This window comes from Aphidius gifuensis, linkage group LG6, assembly GCF_014905175.1.
Source record: "Aphidius gifuensis isolate YNYX2018 linkage group LG6, ASM1490517v1, whole genome shotgun sequence".
NCBI classification, from domain to species: Eukaryota; Metazoa; Arthropoda; class Insecta; order Hymenoptera; family Braconidae; genus Aphidius; species Aphidius gifuensis.
Genome location: NC_057793.1, coordinates 4,338,135 through 4,353,032, shown reverse-complemented (window position 1 = coordinate 4,353,032; position 14,898 = coordinate 4,338,135). Strand labels below are relative to the sequence as shown.

Below are 14,898 nucleotides of genomic sequence, written 5' to 3'. Positions count from 1 at the left end.
TTGATTGTAATTTACTACTGGTAATTTTATTTTATTTTTTTTTTTCGCAAACAAATATTACTTTTTGTTTTTATGTGCCGAGTGTCTTTGAGCACAAATCATCGATCGATGAAATTAACTTGAAATTGACACAGACAAACACAAATAAACTTACAAATATACAGACAATATCATGTATATATGTATATTTATCAAAGTATGCATATAGTTTTCAAATGTATATATGCAAATGTGACTTTTGAGCTCATTAGTTAACTACGTATCAACATGGAGAATGTCAATCTTCTTTACTAGAATATTTTGATGGTTTATATCTTGGTAACTCTCTGCGTCTTTGGCATCTATATATAGTTAACTTGAATTATCATTTATCAATTTACTTGTTAATCATCGATGCAATGAAATTTCTAGGTGACTCAATTACACCTACGTACATGTATTTTTTGTATGAAAAGTGTTGAAATTGACGCACATACTTTTGCATTAGTGTGCTTTATATCTCTGTGTTAAAATAAATACGATATTATAACTTTATTCACCTCCTGGGGTAAAAATATAGGGCTGAAATATCAATAAATTTTAACCTAATAAGATTTTAATAGTGAATTTAAAAAATAACATTTAAATATTATTTAACTTTTTTTTTTTTTCAAAAGAAAATTTTTTTTATATCTTCTTATAATATTATCTGGATTTTTTTTTTTTTTTTTTTTTACTTGAAATTAATTGTTTACGATTTAATGGATCATCTTAGATGAAAAATGAACGTCTACAATTTTCTTGAGGATTTGAAAATGAAAAAAAAAAAAAAAATAACGATTTATCTTTTTCAATTTCTCAAATCTTGATATTATATTTTTTTATTTTTTTTATTTTTTGATAAATTATAAAAAAAATAGCTAAATTTATTTTTATTATTAAATTATACATTGTTTTTTATTCTTATTATATCAAAGAAAATATATTATAATTATGATTTTTAAATTTATATTATAATAATTATAATAATTTATTTTATAAACTTTTCAAATATAAAAGTTTTTTTTTTTTTATAAAAATACTTGACAATTAAACTTACGAACAAGTTTGAAAAAAAAAAATGTCTGTTTAAAATAAAAATATCTAAAAGTTTAAAACTTAATTTACTCTAAAAGTACCAAATTATATAATGTTAAATATACCAATGTAAATAATGACTAGTTATAAACTTAAAATTAAGTAATTTATAAATGACAAATGACAATTACTCAAGTAAATATCTGACGAACAAGATACCATCAATGTCTCATGTTGACAAACTCCAATTTATTCCATTTTTAAAAATTCGTTTATTAAATAAATGAATTAACTATTATTAAATGTACATTCAATAAATAAATATAAATAATAATCTAAATACCAAAGCAAAAAAAAAAAAAAATTAAAACCAAGCTGTTTATTACTTTTTCATACAGATGGTTAATTTGAATTTGTGCCAACGAACCTGGACTAGATTTTCTAGACCAAGATGATGATCATCGACTTGCGTGTGCAACAGCTGCATGCGTACATGACAGTTAACTAAATAAATTTACACCATCTATTAAAGTAATTCAACCCTCAAGTTTATATACCCTTCCCCTCTGCAGACACACGTAAGTCTACAAAAAAAAAATAAAACAAAATACATAGACAAACCTACATATTATTTACGCCTTGAAATTAAACATATACATTTTAGTGAATAATAATTTGTAGGAATTATTTTTGTCTACTATGCATTTATGTTTATACATATTGTATATCTATATATAGATTACATCACAGTATAGGTGTATTGTTTATGTATCATATGCAACAAATCAGCGATAAAATCGTGAACGCGCTAGACCATAATTATTAATTATATATTCAACAATATGTACCATCGAAAAAAAATAAAATATAAAAATTTTTAAAGCTCATTATTAGGAGATAATTAAATTTTTTAAAAAAAATATATGTTTATAATTTTATATAGAGAAAATAAGGGTTGTTTTTGTTGCTGATATTAATTAATGTTTGGAGCCATTCAAGCATATTTGATTTTCAATTAAACAAGTCAATATATAGGTGTTGTTTGATCCGGAAGTTTTTCAGATGAAAATGATATATTTATACATCCTTATAAATATATTATACATAGGTGTGCATGTGTTTATTTGTGTGTGTGTAATGTTTTTGTTTGGCATCCGGCACAATTCAGCATATGTGTGTCACGAAAATACACATGAACAAGCAATTAAAAATCAATGTATTTAATGAAGATTGATATACTTTTTTTAAAAGCTAATTTAAATATTAAACTAATATAAAATTTAAAAAATATCTCATTAAAATTTATTGACTTTTAAAGTATATTTTTTTTAAATTTTTTATTTACAACCACACAAAAAATTATTTAAAAAAAAATTGAGCAAATTGTTATGCAAGTTTTTTTTTATCTCATCGAAAATATTTTTTTAAATTTTTTTTCCTTTACGAAAAAGCCTTGCAGCAGCATCTTCAACAAGTCAGCTACATCTCGACCTCTTTAAGTTGTGCAACTCTCGACAAGTGTCGTATGTTTTTTTTTATTTTTTTGCATTTTCTTTGGTTTTTTTTTTTTATCTTTCTTTTTTGTTTTTCATCATCATGTTGACTATAATGTTGAAAAGTTTTAGATTATTTGTTGAAAGAAAAGTTTTTATCGTGTAATTTGATTCTTGAATAGAGATTATACTTATTATGTTGAAAATAAAATAAAAGATAATGAAAAAATTGCCAAAGTGGTTGCATGCATAATTTAAATAAATCATAAGTATTTTATAATAGATGTATAATTGTTTTAAATTATGAAACCGAGTGAGCCATTGTGTTTGATAAAATATAATCTTATTAGTTAATAATGGAGCATCTAAATGTATTATATATATGGGAATATGTGGTTGCGTGATGCAGAGATATGAAGCCCAAGCAAATCAGTTTGTAGACAAATAATCCATTCCACTGACTTTAATTATAATTATGAAATTATACACGAATGTATATATACATTTACTAATTTAAATATTTAATAAGATTAATTCATTTTTTAGAAAATCCATATTTGTTTGCGTCGAGAAGATTTGACTTTTAATTTGTACATCACGAAAAAAGTAAAATATATACTTGACATAGTTGACATATCAATCACACAATGTCATAACTTTTTGACCCCAAAAAACATATCATTCGTATGGTCATGGAACTATAATTTGATTTATATATTTTGTCTGCAGTAAAAGAACAACTTAAATTATCCCACTATCATTTTTAGTATTTTATTTTTATTTTTTTCTCAAAGAGTCGTATAGTGACAGACTCGTTAACATCAAATGTCAACTCCCATTGAAACTAGAAACATTATTCTAAGGCATATAATACTTTTGCTTTGATTGTATTTTCATTTGACAACTCGAATAGAAATATTTTTCGTTTGATTTATTTTTTTTTTTTTATATTTTGTATTATCAAAGGAGCCATGATAGATGAAGGAGGTTTCTTTTTTTTGTTTCACTTAAAAGATATAATTTTAATATTGAAAATAAGGATTTTCCTTTTGCCAAAAGCTTCGAGATGAAATAAAAGATGTATCCTTAATAGTATATTCAGGTGAAGGAGCATGCGCATGACATTTATTCAAAAAATGAAAAAAAAAAAAAAAATATTGTAAAAACGTAGAGGTCAACGAGCCTTAGGGCGAAATAAATATTTTTCATTTTCATTATTTTATTCACATTTTAACAACAATGACGATTGGAATGCCAAACAAGTAAAGGCAAAGAATAATAAATACAATGATATATGAAGAAAAGAAAAAAAAAAATTCTTTCAAATATATTTTCATGAGGAAAAAATATATATGAAATAAAAAAAATTAAAGTCATGCTATTAAATTCACATTTATATAGTTAATAATTTTTTTAATTAACTGAATTTTATTTGAGTTATTATCATCAGAATTTTTTTGTATTCATTAAAGCATTGTGTAAATATTAAAATGAATAATTTCTTATCCTCACCCTAATTTCGATCAAATATGTATAATTAAATTTTTCAATTCAAGTAATTAGTGGTATATAAGCGAGTGATTTTACGAAGGAAAAAAAAAAATGAAAATTCGATTTATTTAGATAATTAAGTTGCCTGTTGCGTGATCGAAAAAAAAAAAATACATATATCGCATTCTATCCAGGGTAAGAAAAAAAAAAAAATGAAATTGAAATATGAAAAAAATATATATATAAATTAATATTATTTCCACACATTTATCCAAAACACCCACACGAGAAAAAATAATAAAAAACAAAAAAAATGTTCACAGCATGAAATGGAAAAAAAAATATAAAAAAAAACCATATAAATATGTATAAAATAAAAAAATTAATAATAAAAGAAAAATGTCAATTTCGTAATATATTTGAGGGAGAAAAAAATACACGTGTTAGTGCTTGTGTATCAGCTGTACATAAAAAAAAAAAAAAAAATACATTTATAAACCGCAAAAGTTATCTTGATCGTTGCATATGCAATACCATGATTTGCAGTTAAAAAAAATTAAAAAAATATAAAATAAACAAACTAAAAACAACAATAATAAAAAATAATAAAAATTTTTTTAAATGATATTTTATTTATTTTAAAAAATTGTATATAATAATTAAAATAAATTATTATTCGCGAAAAGATATTTAGTCAGGGGTTGACCTGAATTCAGGTGGGGTGAATCAATACACTGCCTGTTCACCTCTGTTTCCTTGGCAACAAGATTCTTTCCTGTTATATATAAATTACATCCCTACGATCAAATTAGCCTTTACGCATATAAAAAAAATAATAACCATATATAAATAATTATTGAAAATAAAAAAAAATATATATAGCGAGAAATAAAAATAGAATGTTTGTTTGATTTTTATAAAAGTTCAATGTGGGGTATATTTACTAAGAAAATATATACACCTCCAAGCTGCAGCGTATATATAAATATATTTTTTTTTATTTTTGTATTTGCAGATTACTTGTGTGTATGTATACATTTATATAATTGATGTATGTGTATAATGATATCACACATGTGGATCGACTTGGGAGTCCCTACAGTACTTGTGCGTGAAATGTATTGCAGATAGATATGAGGGTTGAATTTTATAGACCGCACGCAAAATAATGCATGTTTTGAAATTGCGTGATGGCTCTATATATTGATCAGGTGAGAGAGTTGTTGTGCGCGTGCCATTTTAACCACACATTTTAATTTTAATTGAGATAAATTTTTTTTTTTTTTTTCTCTTTATGCATTACGTTTGTTATATAATTTATCAACAAAAGAATATAAAAAATTTATCCAGTCAAAATGTTACATACAGATCTTAATCCAAAAATTCTTTACGGATTATGCGAAACCCACTCATCATGAGACTGTAATCTTTTTATCAAACGAGACAATCTCTTGTGGTGAATTTATGTGTTTTAGTTAGATCAATGATTAATTTATATATTTAAATGCATTTATGATGTAGAGAAATGTAATGAGATATATATAATTTTGTCATGTTGAGTTTGTGGCTTATATATAATAAATATTACATTTATGTGCTTGTAAATTAATTAAATTTCATTTCAACAATGACCAAATAAATATATATATTTTCAATTTTTTAAAAAGAAATATTTCATTTTAATTTGTATTGTACTTGAAATTAAATTAATGATACTCTATCAAGTTCAATGATACTTATCAATAAGGGATGTCTGAATTGTTTTTGAGATAAAAAAAAAAAATATAGGGAGAAAATAAATAATAGTATAACACAATTCAATGTATTTCTGCACAAGAGATAACAATTATTATTATTATTATTATTAAATAATAAAAAATATAATTAATTTTAACAAATATTCAATTAATTTTTTTTTTTTATAATTACTCACCAGTTTGTACAAGTTTAAGAGCATTTCCATTGTGTTGTTTAAGTGGCTCATTAAGATTTGCATGTGTTAAATCTTTAAGAGGGTTGTTACCCTCTTCACCACGATTATTTTGCATAATCTTGGTGTTTTTTAATTTTTTATTATTACTACCAATACGTATTTTTCCAAATTTAAATGTATCAACACTTTTTGTTTTTTTATTTTTATTATTATTTAGTTTATAATCACTATTATTGTTTAATTCACTTTTTATAGTTTTATTTATATTATTATTATTATTATTATTATTATTATTATTATTATTTTGACACTGTTTTTGATTATTGTTATTATTATTTAATGATATTTGTTGATGAATTGGTGTCTCATAAATTTTAAGGACGTCCTCAGCCGGATAAATAACGTACATGCCCAAATAAAAAGTTTTTTACAATCAACAACCTTATGGCTGATTTTGTAAGGGCAAACATTTCGCTTTGAATGCAACTCATTGTTTACATAAATGCCACGTTTATATACGTGACTTATTCCATATATTGATGCTAATCCAATACAGGATTGCCAAATGAACATTGTTTTTTTAATAAAAAAACTTTATTCATTTATAATTTTTTTTTTATTTAAATATTGCTCGGTGATTTACATCTGGATTGAATTGATTTATATATTGTTGATTCAAGTATTTAAACCCTCCATTATCTAAAAATAAAAATAATAATAATATTAGATTTAAAATTTAAGATATATATTTTTTATTGTGATAAATTTAATGATAGAATTTGTATGACATGTGATGAATATACAAAATAGGGTGAAGTTTTATTTATATAAATGATTGTATGTGAATAACTGTCAAATTCAATAATTCAAATGAATATTTTTGTGCTTTTTTCATGAGGCAATATTTCCGATAATAATTATTCCGATAACTCGATCAATTTTGAATTGAAAACTAGAAAATTAAAACCAGATGGATAAAGGAAATATGTTCAATAAAAATTTAAAAAATTCAACTTGTCCACTCGCAGGTAAACCACTTTCATTTAATAATAATTTTTTAAATTATCTTGGCTCTTTTATATCTCTTGTTAGCTTTTTTATCATATTTTAATTTTTTTACGTTATCTATTAAAGGTTTTACTATGAATTTATTATGATATCTCTGTTTTTTTTTTATGTTTTTTTTATGATAAAAATGTGTCAGGTAGTTTGATATAATTTTTATTATTTCTAACGAGCTTTATATTCTTGAATTCACACGGTTTTTTTTTTTGTTTCAAGTATTGCGACTTCATGTAAATTGTAGGGTATAATAGCCTTGAAAAACAATTGTTCATTAAAAAATAGTTGAAACAGTTGAAGTTTTTTTTTTTTTTTTTGATTAAAAACAAGACAACAACAAGATGATGAAAAAAAAGAAAAAAATCTTTTCAAAGAAAGAAAAGTTGTTGACGAAGCAGATACTAATTATCATGATTTTTTTTTTTTAACTATTTACGCCCAGTTATCGACCTAATTTTATGACTCTTTATTATTATTTTTTTTACCAATTGTATTTTCACCCCGAGCTTTTTTTTTTTTTTAACTTATTTGCTCATTTTGATTTGTCAGTTCAAAGCACTGTAGTTTTAAATTTTAAAATATATTTCCATAATTTATTCAAAGAAAAAAAAGTATATATAAAGTTCAACGAAGATTCAACAACATCAAAGAAGATACAAAAAATATATTTGTCTTTTGAATAAAAAAAAAAAAGTACAAGTTAAAAATTATTTAATGACTCGATCGTATATTTATTGAAGGCTGTTAAATATTATTCACGGACAATTAAATTTTTTGGCAACATATTATTTTGTTACCGGGCAAAGTCACTTTTTCTTGATGATTTTGAGCCAGGTGTGATGGCCTTGAAACTATCATCAACGTCAATTCATACGTATTCACTTAAAATTATATAAAAAAAAAAAATACATTTTAATATGATATTACATCAATTCACTTGTTTTTATTTTTCATTATTCTCTTAATTTTCAAACTTATAAATAAAGAAAAACTTGAAATCGTTTTTCAATATATAATTTTTATTTTTCATCTGTTTTAAGAGCAAAAATTTTCTAGCATATCACGATGAACTTCGATAATTCAGGGTATTGTGAGTGTTTTTTAAAAATTCAATAGAAAAAGAAAAATAAAAAATTGAGTTTAGAAAGAAGAAGAAAAGTTTAAAAACTAGATGGCAAGAATAAAAAAAAAAAAAAGTGTGTATACCTGATACCAAAAAGTCTTGACTGAGTGAATTACCACTTCAGCTTTCTTACTAAATTTATATTTATTTATTTATTTATTTTGTCATTAGTTTTATGTCAATGTATACGTGTTAAATTAACACTATATAGACAACTATAATACAATTCTAAAATGTTATTTATATACATTGAAAGTTTGAAATTATATCGTGAAATTCTCATGGACATCATGGATCGTTATTATGAAACTCGCTGTATATTGTATACCTATGTATCCTCGTGGGTTTTACAATAATTGGATAGTTATATGACCACATTGATACTAATCCCAAGTAAATTCATATGTGGCTTTTTAGAATCATCAAAATAAAAATAAATAATAAAACACTGTAGCATCAAGTAAAAAGCTAATTTGTCAATTGGCAAGACATAAATTTTTTTTCTTTTTTTTTTCATCATATAAATTTGCACTTACAAGTTAAATTACATGGTATACATGTATATGTATAAGACCAGACTTTAAAAAATACTTTCATAGATATTTTCAGAGCAAATGTGCGCCACTCTTATGTTAGTTGACTTGATGGTACTCGAGTTTTGTATATATATCAACAGATCAACCGACGGAAAACTCAGTGACCACGTCTCGAATATCCTCGACCTCAATTCTACCATCATATTTACTTGTACATATATTCACACTGCAATTCACAAAAATTTTAAATTTTATACATTGAGAACATTGACTTGACATTTATTTTTTAAATCTTGCATTTTTATTTTATTTTTTTGTGCTTGTTTTACATCTACATGTGGATGCACCAAGTCGTAGATCAAGTTTAATTTATTTTTTTTTTTTTATGTATTTACTTAGTTTGGAGTTAATCGAGTTATGATATCTTTGGATAAATAAAATTTCAATCATGAATTTGGCAAACTGAGAGTAAACAAAGTTTTATAAACTATTTTTTTTTATTTTTATATCGATAATTCAATGTTATTAATCTTAATTAAAGATAAATATTTTTTTTTATTTATTTTATTTCATGGAATTTTTGTATAAGCGTTGGATGAAAAATTTAAGACGACACGTGATTTATCATCACTAATTCAAGTCACGTTAAAAATAAGGTTCAATTTTTTTATAAATCATGATAACCAATATTTTTTTTCAAGTATTTTTGATACTTTAATCTTGTAATGTCATCCAATGAAATATTTTATAAAGATATAATGAAACAACAAGAAAAAAAAAACGACATTTTGAATGAATGAAAAAAATAAAAAATACATCAACTGCTTTAGTGAAAAAAGAGTAAATATAAAAATTAAAAATTAAATAAATAATCCCCTCATGCTTTTTCCACCTGAAAATTTAACCTAGTATTTTTCAACCTTTAGATGATAAAATAAAAAAAAAATGTGTTGAATTTTTTTTCCGGTTGAAAAATTGTTTCAAATCAATTTTTAAAAGCTTTTAAAAGTAACAAACAAACTTTCTATATTATCAGAGATATAAAATTTCACAATAAAATAATTTTATATATTTTTTTCTTTACAAGATATCCCCTGTACAAATGCTATAAAGCAACCACAAAAATTTTTATTCAATTTAGATCCAAAGGGGAAAAGAAAAATAAAAAAAAAATAAATTTATATTATAATAAAAATAATATATATATTTTCTAATTTCCATTTGAAAACCACTTTAAAAACAAACACCTGATGAACTTTTTTAAAAAAATATATACAATTGTTGTGTACATATATTTATAATAAACATGAAGAGAACTTGAGTGTATACGACTACGAAGTCAAGAAGTTGGCAACATTTAATATTCAGAGTGGATTTAATTATACTTATGCTATACATAGACTGACAAGCCCTAATGGCAAACTTTATTCAGTGAATGCGGAAAAGAAGATGCCTATATACAAAAGTTGTTTGACACGAAAATCTACTCTTAATTAAAATCATCAATAATTTCCAGTTAAATCCATCAAATTTACTCATTTATCCCCAATTCTTTATCAAATAAATCTTACCAATTATTTTCCAAAAAAATAATCTCATTAATCAATGTAAACAAAACTACAATAAAAAACAAATTTAAAAAATTAATTATATAAGTTTAACAAAAAAAAAAAAAATAAACAAACAGAGATTCAAACTATCAACAAGTACTTTTAAAAATATACATTACCATTTGGTTTCTCTTAGCTGATTTGAAAAAAAGCTCGTTTCTTTTATGTATTAAATTTTTTTTTTCTTCTTTAACTTTTCAAAGTCAACAGGGCACTCAAATAAAAAAAAAATAAAAGGATAAATATTTAATCATTAATTAATTAATTATTTTTAAATAATTATTTATATATTTTTTTATTATAATTAAAATTCAGTTCAAGTTCAAAAGCTCGAAAAAGAAAAAATACTAGCTTAATTAATTTATGTAATATTTTTTAAATATTATTTAAAAAATAATTTTACTTTTTATATGCAAATAATTATTTAATAAATGACTGGAATTTATTATTTTCTAATATTATTATTTAAAAATAAATTTACAACACCGATGACGTCCTCCCGTCACGGAGGTCCGCGCACCACTGACTTGTGTTGCTTGTGCTTTACTAGTTTAGCGGGACAATCTCTCTGTAGTCGCCCACATTCAAGTGATCTTCATCACAAAAGCTCTTTTTCTAGCATTAAAATTTTTTTGGTTTTATTATACATACATATTTGTCATGTTTTTACACGCAACATATACACCTGTGACAAAAAATATACATTACCTGTCGACCTTCATGTACACGTTTCTAATTTTCGAATATAATTTATTATTAACAAGACGTTATCATCAAATACACATACATATAACACGCTTAATTTATATTTAATTAAATAGACAATCATTTTATAGCTTTATATTAAAAATTATAAATTTATCCCCTTTCCATATTTACCCAAATTGTTTTTTTTAATTTTTAAATAATTTCAATTTCATTTACGTTTTTTTTTTTTTTTTTATTAATTTGGTTTTTTAATAAATAATAAACTAGATTTTTTTGGGTAAAATGCTAAATTAAAATGACCTCGCTTTCTTCCCCTATTTTGACGTCATATATTGATTTCCTTCATCAATAGATTTTTCTGTCAAAAAAAAATTTCATATGTGTTATACCAACTCAAAATAAATAAAGGGAAAAAATAATTTTGTCATTTAATTTTTAGAATAAATTATAACAAGTTGAATTGTTTATGTATATGTATTTATTGTGCAACGTAAATTAGATATTTAGATTGAAGGTAAAATGTGATAAACATAGATGTATAAAATAAAGAAATGACCTGCGTGTTTATTTTTATTAAATAAATATAAAAGGTGACAAATTGTTGATATTTTTGAATTTTTATTTTAAACATTATATTACTTTATTACGCAGATGAATATTTTTTTTTTTCTATTTATTTATGCTCATGCGTATGACTATTTTTTTATTCTTTGAAAAAAATATATTCTACTTATTTATTATTATGTGTATAATGATATTACAAAAATTATCTCGACACATTTTGACATTCAAGTTTGTATATTATTCTACTTGTATGTTTTATTTATTCACATAAATATTTGATTTCTTTTTTTCATTTGATGAACTGTGTTATCATTTTATCATTTGTTGGTGGATGTATTAAATATGTAATTCAGTATACGTCAAAAATTGTTAGTTGGCATTTGCGTATGAAAAATCCATGGTAACGACACTTGGCAAACCACCCGAAGTCAACAATGAGGAAAAATAAATAAATAAAAAATAGAAGCTAAAATACAAAAAAAGTAATAAAAAAATAATACAATGTAAATAGAAGAAAAAAAAGGATAGAATAAAAGTCAAATATAAAAATAAAAAAATATTTGAAAAAATTGATATGGAAATGAAAGATACGTGACTGTGTTTTTATAAATTTCCATGACACAGAGGTTTTTCTAAAAGTTGAAAAAATAAAATCAAATTTTACAGATGTCTCAAGTGAATATCCATGTATTTCCCATAAGTGTGATAGATATATATAAGTTTTATTCACCTTATACAACATTTTTATATATGATATAAAAAATCAAAATAAATAAGACGAAAAGTAAAATATTTCACCGAGTTTTTAACCTCGACGATGTAAATTTGTATCAATTTATTTACGTATTTTTTTTTTCACAAACTTTACCTATATGAGAAAAAACAGAAAAAAAAAAAAAAATGTTATACAAATTGGATCATGCGAGTAACAAACGAGACGGCACAGAATTTTTTTTTGTTAGACAAAAATTAACATGGGACAGTCGCCAAAAGTTTTTTTTTTTTTTTTAATAAAACTTTCACCTGAGCTCTGTTTAGAAATGCAAGGAGTTATATGAAATTTTCTAAAAGCTCTTTATTATTATTTATTACATACAAAAAAAAAAAGCTTACATTGAGTAAAAAATAAATAAAACAGTGATGTTTAAGCTTGACAAAGTAAAAAATTAATGTATTTATTTTATTATTTTTATTATAAACTCTTTTCTTTCTTGCACTGAAAATCTTTGTCCATGAAGATTTGGCATGCAATTTGTAAATTCAAGGGTTTGGGAAGTTAAAAAAAAAAAAAAACGGGAAACGACCCAAAACGGTTGCAACTACTACCATCCAACGAATGAAGAAAAATAAAAATAAAAAAGATAAAAATGTTTGGCGCCAGAAGTACAAAGTACATGTACATCGTAAGCATGTTCGTTGGCTTTTAAGAATGTGTGCCATTTGTACATAATACGTACGAGAATTTTCAATCGATGCCAGGAAACAGAATAGATAAAAAAACCAGGGAAACGCCTTCCGGAATAAATATATAACTTGACTGAGTTGTAGCTCATCGCTCTCGTTGTGTAAAAAAAAAATTCATAAAAAACAAAATTAATGTCACCACTGGAAAAATAATATACATGACAGAAAAAAAATTGAAGAAAGAAACAATTGGTTCTCAAATAAACTGAGCTATTAATTTTTTTTTTAACAAGACTATTCAAAGGCAATTGCTGCAAGTTATTGCTATTGTTATTAATAAATAATCCCAGGTAAAAATTAAAAATCTATTTGACATTGATCCAATAATTTTTTGAACATTAAAAGAATAAAATATGACAAATTTACAGGTCAAATTAATTTAAGAAAATTAGCTTCATGAAATATAAATTAGGCACTGGTTAATTGATTTTTTTTTTATTATAAAAAATTATACTTTTTACTTTTTAATTTGACGGAGATATTTTTTATCATTTCAAGTATATTTTACAAATTTTAAAGCTGAATGTAAGCATGAAAATTGTCCAATAAAGTTGTTAATTTTAAAAATAAAAATCAGCAGATTTATATTTGTTAGAAATTCAAATAAAAAATTTAGAATTTTTATTTTTATGTTTATTTATCTTTGGAATTTTCATTTATTTATTTTCCATTTGAATTTATAAATTTTATTTACATTCGAAATGTCAAATGAACGTTAGTTTTTTGAAAAATTCTAGCAGCTGACATTTTTGATAAACATAAAAGTCAATTGGAAAAAATAGAAAATAAGGATTTTACCTTGAAAAGTTTTTTAAAAAATTGCTTTTTATTTTTTTGTCAAATATTTGTTGTTCCTTGTCAAAGTTGCATGAGAGTGCATGAGACAATTGAATTTGTCCTCGACTTTGGCTGTTTTCGGCCGTCTATTTGTTTCTATTTTGAGTTACAAGTCAATCTGTCTTGATGAACAAGGATAGACAATTCCCCAACTTCTTCTCATGCTGAACGTATCAAAATTCTTTTATTCATATGAATTTTATTTTCCACCCTATATTTGTTTTTTTTTTCTGCTTTTCTTGCTCATGAATTTATTCCGTCTGTGGTACAACTTGGCTGGCTTCACACTCAAAAAATTATTCGAGTTATGCACGTTATATGTTACACGAACTCTAACGTGACCACAAATTACAATTTCATGTTTGAGAACATTGCTCCCTACTGTTTATATATAATATAAATTTGTAAAAATGTCTACGTAAAAATCAACGCATGTTTTAATAATAATTTTTTCAATTTGTTTTTTTTATGAAATTTAAATGTCAATAACATTTTTTACAAGCTGAAACTTACCAAAGTTAATTATGATTTATAATAAATTAACAAAAAAATTTGATGTACAAATAGAATTCTATTTAGGATTTCATCTATCTATACAATCGCTGGATAAAATTTTTGCTGGCAGTCTATACCTTCAGTCAAAAGAAATTTCTTTATCTTTTACCATCATTGTTTATTCCTAACATACCAGAGTTTTTATTAATTTAATTTAAAAAAATACATCAACATGGTGCTGATCCTTTCAATTGTCCTGCTGGTGATAATAAGTAATTTTTTTTTATTATAATTAATTCCATTGAGTGTACCGTCAATGCAGCAACGAAACATAATTTGGATAGTCTATCAAATTGAAATAAATATAAAAATAATTGGTATAACGTCTGTTGAAATCCATGATCTTCTGTCTGAAAAATAAAAATTTCAAATACTCCTGTGAAAAGCTTGATGTAAATTTAATTGGAAAAGTTTGCATTTCAGTAGAAAAATATTTCTCGATTCCATACAGAAAAATATTGGTATA

At 23.5% G+C, this 14,898-nt stretch overlaps 1 protein-coding gene across 7 annotated transcripts in view; it reads right to left on the bottom strand.

Moving 5' to 3' along the window:
• LOC122858973 overlaps positions 1-10,921 on the bottom strand; it is a 29,646-nt gene extending 18,725 nt beyond the window's left edge. For 3 of the 7 annotated variants that reach the window (XM_044162252.1, XM_044162251.1, XM_044162253.1), the window contains exons 1-2: positions 10,424-10,827; positions 5,974-6,672 (exon numbers count right to left, since the gene is read on the bottom strand). In XM_044162252.1, the coding sequence (XP_044018187.1) occupies positions 5,974-6,382 (409 nt within the window). In that variant the 5' untranslated portion in view covers positions 6,383-6,672; positions 10,424-10,827. Of the gene's footprint in view, positions 1-5,973; positions 6,673-10,423 lie in introns of all 7 variants that reach the window. The other 4 variants (XM_044162250.1, XM_044162254.1, XM_044162255.1 and 1 more) reach the window with 3 other exon arrangements.
• Positions 10,922-14,898: the final 3,977 nt, after the last annotated feature.